Source organism: Manacus vitellinus, unplaced genomic scaffold, assembly GCF_001715985.3.
Source record: "Manacus vitellinus isolate BGI_N305 unplaced genomic scaffold, ASM171598v3 scaffold_8_pilon, whole genome shotgun sequence".
NCBI classification, from domain to species: Eukaryota; Metazoa; Chordata; class Aves; order Passeriformes; family Pipridae; genus Manacus; species Manacus vitellinus.
The window spans coordinates 6,201,045-6,209,148 of NW_021940864.1; the positions used below are offsets into that span (position 1 = coordinate 6,201,045).

Below are 8,104 nucleotides of genomic sequence, written 5' to 3' on the forward strand. Positions count from 1 at the left end.
TTCTGCTCCAGCTGGGGCAAAACATAAAAAAGAGGAAAAAAGGAAAGCCGAGGTAGTATAAACCTGGCCGAGGTGAGCTAGAATATTTAGTTAATGGAGGTGGACTATGAAAAGAGACTTCATATTTCTCTCCGAGGAGTCTCTCCAGGTCTGCAGCCGAGAATATACACAGAAAACGTTGTGCCTGAATTATAGCTGAGGCTTTGCTTTATTTGAATTCACTGGTGTTTATTTAAGAAAGTGAATAAAGGTTTTGTGTAAACAGCCATTATTTCTGATGAGCGCTCAACAGCAATAAGAAGGGGGTGGTTTTTTTAGTCGAGATTGTGGCAAAAGTTGACATTTCGGAGATTGCAGTTTGTCTTGCCGACGCCAGGCAGTCCCGAGGCATGAACTGCAGAGAAAGATGTGTGTGCCTGCGAGTGTGAAACGGCGATGCCGAGCGAACCGGGGTCTGAAAACAATTATTTTTTAAGACATCAGCTTAAGCCCGACATTAAAATAAAATAAAAATATTTTCCTAAGGAGGGGGGCCGGTCTCGCTCAGCTAACGAGGGAGGCGAACTCAGGTTTCGCTGCCGCCGGCTCCGCGCCCGCGGGGCTCTGTGGGGAGCAGTGCCGAGTCGGGGGGGCCGCGGCGAACTGCCTCCTCCCCGTCAGGCGGAGCAGCGGAGGACCCCAATGCCAGCTCCTACCCGGCCCTTTTGCACCATATTTCGCTTGATAAAAATATTGCCTTTGTTTTGTTGTATTATTGGTTTGTTTTTTTTTTTTTCCTTGTAATGTGACTGTTATTTCTGAGGTTGAATTGAGTCTCTGGAGATGGGAGGTTTCTGGTAAGAAATCAGGCGAAAATAAAAGTATCTCTTTGGACTTCCCTACACAGCGCCTAGGAAAGGCGGGGGTTATTGGTAAGCTTCTCCTCGGGACGGAGGCCGGCAAGACCTGACTCTGATCTAGCCCGGCTGCGCATCTCTGACGGTGTGGATGCTCGCAGACGGGGCTGGGATATCGGAGCGGCACGGCGAGGCCTCCCGCTTCACTATTAATCCGATTTCCCACACATGCCACGCAGGAGGACACAGGAAAACCTCTTTTCTCCTTGCGGCAGTGTGTATCGCTCCGGCTTCTTGGTCTCGTGTATAACTTTTCACCTGAAATCAGCCCGAAAAATCTCTGCCTGGTACCCGGGTGGGGAGGCGCAGCGAGTGTGTGTGGAGACCCTGGCCTGGCCGGGACCGCGGAGACCGAGGGCAGCGACGGGAAGCTCCTCCCGGCCCCTCCGAGGGGACCCCGGCCCGCGCTATGACACCCCCTGACACACAGCCGCGTTGCGGCGGGTGGGTGCAGCCCAAGGGGATTTCGTTCGTCTGAAAAGAGTCAGAACAGATCTAGGGGAGGTGAAGAGACCGCCAGGAAAGCTGTGACCCCCAGCTGAAAGACCGTCGAGGTCTTTTGTGTCTGCGGAGAAACAGTGGGCTCGGGCGTTTCGCGTTTCAGACACAACCAGCATCAAAAGTCTTTCGCGTTACCAGGCCATACTAAAGCAAACAAAATAGAGGCAACCCCAAGATTTTCTTGACCTGTTCTGGAGGTCCGCGGGCCGAACCCCCTAGGTGGCGAGGGAGTGTTGCATTGCACTACGGACGTGTCGACTTCACCGATGAACGGCGCTCGAGCTGCCTGAAGTCACGACGTTGTCCGGATTTTTTTTTTCTGCAGAAATTGAGCAGTAACTGCAGCCTCACGGGACCGGGAAAACTCCCTTCCCTGTCGAGACAGGCACAAATCCCTTCATCCACGCATCTTTCCGCAGAATCGTTTTCTTGGCTTTGCTCTACCTGCCCGTGCACAGCGGGAGCAAACTGGGAATAGATATTATTTATTTTCCCTGTCGCAGGGAGAGAGGAAGAGGCCCACCCTCTCGGCTCTGCCACTTGGACCCTCGGCCCGAACAGCACCCGAGGTGCGCGGGACACGAAAAGCAGCCGTGGGTCGAAGGAATTTTATCCCAACTCTTCCAGTCAGATCTGAGCATCTTTCTCCGTAGCCCGAGTCCCACCCTCTTTTGTCGCGTTATCTTAGAGTGGTGCCATGAAGGCATTGCCCCTGCTCTCTCCCCGACCCGGCGTCCAGGCGGGCATTGCTCCCGTTATTTGAGGAGACCGAGGTGGGGAGAGCCTGGCCTCTCGCAGACAGCCCTGCACTTGGAGGAGAAGCAGATTTCTTTAACCCAAGGAAAGAGAAACTCCTTTCCGACGTGCTTTCCCTCCTCATCTGACAAGAGCCACTCAAAACCCCTCTCTCCTGCATGGATTAGTTTTCAGCAAGCAAACTCAAGAGGCAAACAAGATTCCTGCGGTTCCGTGAGCCGCACCACGGAGGAGAAACCAGTTGTGTTTCGCTGGACATCTGTCCCGCGGCTTCTCTTGCACTCAGGGGACTTAAAACACCACGCAAATCCCGCGCTGATGGGCACAGCCACTTTCTGGGGCTGGAAGCGAACTGCGGGGCCCATACCGTGCCCCGAAAAGTCGAAATACCCCCTCGAAACACCACTCTCTGGCAGTGTTTTAAAGGCAGAACTAATTTACAAGCCCCTTTCAGACCATTCCTTCCCCCACCCCGCTTCCCTGTCCCAAGAGGAGTCGGACAGGGATGGCGCCCTGGGAGCACAGCCCTACGCGAGCGCTGCGCGCATCCAGGAGTGCATCAGAACTTTATGTGCGCCCCTCCTGGAGATTACCCTGCCCTTCGTGGCTCTGGAAAAACCTGTGTCCGTTCGCTTAGACATTTTCTACGAATTCACCCGTTCATTTTTCGTCCGGTAGGACGATCTCTTTGCCTGCCATATGTCCCAGCTCCTTTTCCCCGCTGCTTGTGGCGAGGGAATGCTGTCGGTGTTTCCTTCTCTTTCCTCAGGGGTTTGCTCCTCATGGATTCTACCTTCTAGCAAGGGTGGCCCCCAGGAGCGTGTCCTCCCTGGCAAACCCCACCGGCCCCGAAGGACAGCTGGCGGCCGCACGCACCAGGGAGGGCATTCTGCCCCATAGGCACCCACCGAGGCAGGGGGACAGTCCGCCGTGTGTCCCCCCGGTGCTAACCCTAACCCTAACCCTAACCCTAACCCCATCCCGCGACCGGCCTCCGCACCGCCCCCGCGCCGCGCACAGCGCCTGCATGACGTCACAGCGCCCCCCCCATGAGAGCAGTGACGTCACAGAGCACTACCTCCCCACCCCTCCGCGGGGGCTTGCGGAGAGGTGCGCGGCAAACCGAACCGACACCGAAGCAAAGCAAAGCAAAACAAAACAAATACGCAAATACGTCGCGTCCCCCCCGAACGCCGAAACTGCCCCGCCGGCGCTTGACAGCGGCCCGAGAGCGGCGAGGGTCAGACAGCCCAGTTCTGCCTGGCATCGACAGCAAAAGCCACCTTACACGACAAATACACACGTGTAGGCACGCGCCGGGCTACAAACGTAATCGGTAACTTTCTCATCGGGGGCACAATTTTGCGTCAGCAAATCCGGTCCTTGTCACCGCCTTCATTAGGAAAGGAATAAAAGGAGAAGGCTGCCTGGAGGGGCTCCAAGGCGAGGAGAGACTGTGGCTGCCTCCGAGCGGGGCAAAGGAAGCTGGGGCAGCCTCGCCATCCCTCTCCCCTGGTCAACAGACTGACGTGGTTACAAACCAATAGCAAACATTTTATTTACAGGAGATATATATTATATTATATTATTTATAATATTTGTCAGTGCAGTATTTTCTTGGCCGGATTATTCCGAACACACGTTGCACCAATGAGGACGTTGGCAAAATACTTCACATTCTAAATTGTTTGTGGGCAGGGGTGGGGAAAGGTGGGGATTTTCAGAGACCGTTCTCTGAAATCTGGAGTCCCTCTTCAGATTTTCCTTGGACAGGAATTAAAATAAAATTTAAAAAAAAAAAAAAAAAAAAAAAAAAAAAGGAAAAAAATAGACAAAATCCCGCTCTCCTCCCTGCGAAGCAGCGTGGAGGGAGAGCGCTGCCTCACGCACAGCCGCCCCGGCCCCGGGGTCCCCGCTCCGCCCGCATCCTCGGCCCCTCGCCCCAGGCCAGGCCGGGCACTGACCACAGGTGGGAGCGGGCTGTGCCGGACCGCGCCGGCCTTGTCGCATCTCGCGGGGCGGGAAAGGGAGATAATTAGCGCAACAGGTCCTGGGCGCGGCGGGCCGCTCATCTAGTACCCGTTCCGCGCCTCGGGCTGCGGGCGGCGGGGCGGCGGCGGGGACGGAGGCCGGTACCTGCGGAGGATTTGTGCCGAGCCCCCGGCGGCGGGCAGGCTCCGCTCGCGCCCCTCAGTACGTTCCGTGTCCCGCGGGGGCCATGTCGAGGGACTCAGCGTCCGCTGCTGTCGCTTGTCGCCGTCGGAGCGCTATGGGGCTTGCACCGGGCTCCCCGGTGGCGGCGAAGCGCTGCGCCGGTTCTCTGGGCCGCGGCCTCCGGCTCCGGCGGCGGTTCCTTGTCCCTTCTGGGCCTGCCCCCTTGGAGTGGCCGCCAATTATCCTGCCCGGTTCTGGAAACACAACCTTCCACCTGCGGCAGCGCCGCCCTTAGACGGTGCGGCACGGCCCCAGCGCGCCCCGCATCGCGCCCCGCGCAGCGCCCGGCCCCGACGCCTTCCACTGGTAACGCGGGAAGAGAAGAAGGAGCCGTCCTCACCTCCCACTGCCCACACCCTGACGCGACTAAAGGGCTTTATTTTTTTTTCTGCTTCTAGTTTGTGTGTTTAAATACCACACACCCTCCCCTCTGTGTTGTTTGTTTGTTTCCTCTCTCCTCCTGCTTCTTCTTCCAGGAAACCAAATCTTGCTCAAGAAACCACAGCGTTATACAATTCTGCACGCTCTGGGCCCTCAATAGTGGAATCATTACAGAGGGGCGTTTAATGATTCCGTTTGAAGAAGTGTTTTCACTTCCTCAGAACGATGGATTTCACAATGTGGGGAAAGATTTAAAATTAAAAAAAAAAAAGAGAGAGAGAGAAAAAAAGGGGACATTAAAAATAGTGTGTTTGCTTCTACTTCCTTTGACCTAAACTACCTCCTACAGAGAACTGCACTCCAGTAAAGCACACTCTGATGGTCTGCCCTGGCCCCGCTTTCCTCTCTGCCCGGCCTGCTCCTCGGTGGCCAAAACAAAAACTCCGCGGAATCTGCACGCAAGAGATGCTCGGGGTGAGGTCCAGCTCCTCAGCCAGCCCCGCTAAAGACGAAGGAAAGGAAATCACTTTGAAACCTCCCCACCTTCTGGTATTCATCTAAACTGGAAGTAAGATTTGAAATAAAACCGAAGCCGTTCTTACTTGAGCATCTGTCAGCCCCAGCATCGCCGCCAGTTGCTTCCTGTCCGGTTTGGTGACATACTTCTGGATTTCAAACCGTTTTTCTAAACCTTTCCTCTGCAGGTTGGAGAAAACAGCCCTAGACCAGGAGCGTTTCCTCTTGTACGTCTGGGGCAGCGTGTCCTTGGTTAAAACTGCATATGGACCTGAGAAGGGAGAGAGAAAAGCAGAGGGAGGGAGAAGGACACAGCGTTATTAATATCACAGCCTGAAGGGGAGCCTTAAATCGATCAGAATAAGAGTTGGACTGTGGTGTGCGGGGAGGGCCTGAGCCAGCGTGGCCCTGCCTGCCAGCTGGGTACGTGTCCTGTCAGCCTATGCTTCCTTGGGCGCGGGTGAAGTTGTCTGGAACACGAATTTCTTCCTCTCCCCCCTCCCCGCATCTTCTCTCTCAGCTCAAGTATTATTTCTGTACTCGATGGGATGGTCCTCTAGATCAGGCCCTAGCCGACTCTTCCTCCCCCCCAACGCAGCCCGGTTTTCGCCCAAAATCTGAACCTCCCTAGAAAACACACGGCCTGGCCTTTCAAAAGTGCCTGGCAAGTCCCTCCGGGAGGAAGGGGGCTGCTCCAGGACGGAGGGCCCTGCGCCACGGGAGGGTCGACGAGGGACGAGATGTACCTGGAAAAGTGTCTTGAAACTGGTGCTGCACTGAGCTCCTTGGGTTTGTGTTTAAAGGACCCAGGATAGCAGAGGCCTCGTTAATGGGGTCTAGAGACGCGAAGAACTGGCCGGCGGAAGGCTGCAAGTTGGGGAGATGAACCCCAGTTTGGCGGCTGGTAGTTAATAAGGAGGTCAGATCTGCGAGCACAGGAACAAGGAGAGCTCTGTTATACCGCGGTCGAGACCGACACCCCGGCACGGTCCGGACAGCGGAGCCGAGGCCGGGGCCAGGCGGAGCGGGTCCCCGGCCGGAGGGGCTTCAGGGGGCACCAGGCAGCCGCCTCCCGCCCCCAGGGGCTCTCCTCGGGAGGGGCGGCCGTGCCCCAGCGGTCAGACATCCTCCGATTTATTTACTCTCTTTGGTCAGGATGTTTACAGGCCGCGAGGGGAGATGGATTGCAGCGAAAGCTTTTAAACGGGCTGTGCCCTCGGAGACAGAAATCCCCGGCAGCTCCGAGTAGCGCGGAGCGCTCCGCTCGCTATTTTCATACTATCTCTATTTTCCCAGGGGCGCAAGCCCTGTGCCGCGGCTCTGCCGTGCGGGGGTCGGGGTGAGGGCTAGTTTAGTGAGCGCTATTAGAAACCCGAATTTATAACGCCCTTTTTTTTTTTTAAATAACTCTTTTTTCGGCTAGGTCGAAAAGTTTTCAAATCGCGAGTGTAACTCGCTAAAGCAATCACAGAGCAAGTAACAGAGCACCGAGAGCGCTAGCAGGGAAAGCAGACAAGCCAATTTCTCTACCTCTCAGCGTGTTGCCTTCCTTAACTTTGGGGTCAAACTCCGCCGATAAGATGCGGTCGATACCGAATTTCAGGTCTTTGCTGGCGGGCGCCGGTGCCGATGACCGTGCGTGTGGCCGCCGGGCAGCCGGGCGGGGGCCCGGGCGCCTCCGCCTTCCCGCCGCCGCCGCTGCGCCGCGGGGGACCGTGCTGCGGGGCGGTGGGTGGGATGGTAAGGCGGCGGAGAGAGGCCGAGAGGCGGCGGCGGGAAGGTGGCGGGGCGGGGGGGGGCCCCCCCCCCCCAAAACCCCCGGGGGGGGGGGGTCCCCAAACGGGGAAACGGGCGTGGCCGGAGCGGACGAGGCGGTAGCGGGAAGGGACCTCCGTGGTGGACGGCTTCCTAGCGCCCGCCGGCATCGCGGCCGGACCTCCGGGCAGGCTGTCGGCGGGTCCCCCGCCGCCCTCGCCGCCGGCGTGGAGATGTCCGGCGATGCAGAAGGACGGCTTCATTCGCCGCCGCGGCGTCCATGCGGGAAGCAGCCGCCGGCTGCCGGCCCGATGCAGAGCAATATCGCGGCTGAACCAAACAACGAAGTTGGAGGCGGTAGAAAGGGGCCAGCGGCCGTGTACATCCTGCCCGGGGAGGGACCGCGCCGCTCCGCACTCAAGCTCCCGGGCGAGCCGCGGAGCTGCCCGCTGCCCGCGGCGCATGGGCAGGGATGGCGGGGCGAGAGGCGGCTGGCAGAGCACTTCCCGGAGGGGCGAGGGGGGAGAGCCAACCACCAAAAGATGAAAAAAAAGAAAAAAATAAACCCGAAAATTAAAAAGTCCCCAAAAGCCGCGGCCAGACGAAGAAAGCGAGTGGGCGAGGAGCGGAGCGGCGCAAACAAAACAAACCCAAACCAAACCCCCTTTCCTCGCTCTAGGGGAAGAAAAAAATATCCACCCCTCCCCAAAACTTTCTCTGGCAGCGAGCAGCTCTCGCTCCCTCCCCACGCCCAATCCGCGGTCCGCGGGGCCGGGCAGCACCGCCCGCCGACACCGCCCACGCAGGGCCGCGTCGCGGGTACGGCCACCGCGCCGACAGCGCGAATTGCGTGGCCCCTACCCGCGACCTGGTGCGGTTCGCCCCACAAAGTGCACCCCAACACACACCTATCCCCCCTCTCCCCTGAATTCCACCCTCGACTTTAAACACTCTCCCCCCCCCCCCCCCCCAATAAAAGGAAAAAAAACATAGCGCAAGATCGCTTGCTGCTTCTGCGATTTCCAAACATTTGAAAGAAACGCGCAGGAAAATTCTTGGAGACTGGAGACAGGTCTGTCCTCTTG

The 8,104-nt window shown here is 57.7% G+C and overlaps 1 protein-coding gene across 1 annotated transcript; it reads right to left on the minus strand.

The window, feature by feature from the left end:
- Positions 1–268: 268 nt before the first annotated feature.
- On the minus strand, positions 269–7,483 carry HLX (H2.0 like homeobox). Its single transcript, XM_029965090.1, is given in 6 exon segments — positions 269–454; positions 5,351–5,535; positions 6,011–6,190; positions 6,795–6,894; positions 6,897–7,172; positions 7,175–7,483. Coding segments are annotated over 6 exon segments (1,236 nt in total).
- Between the last annotated feature and the right edge of the window lie 621 nt (positions 7,484–8,104).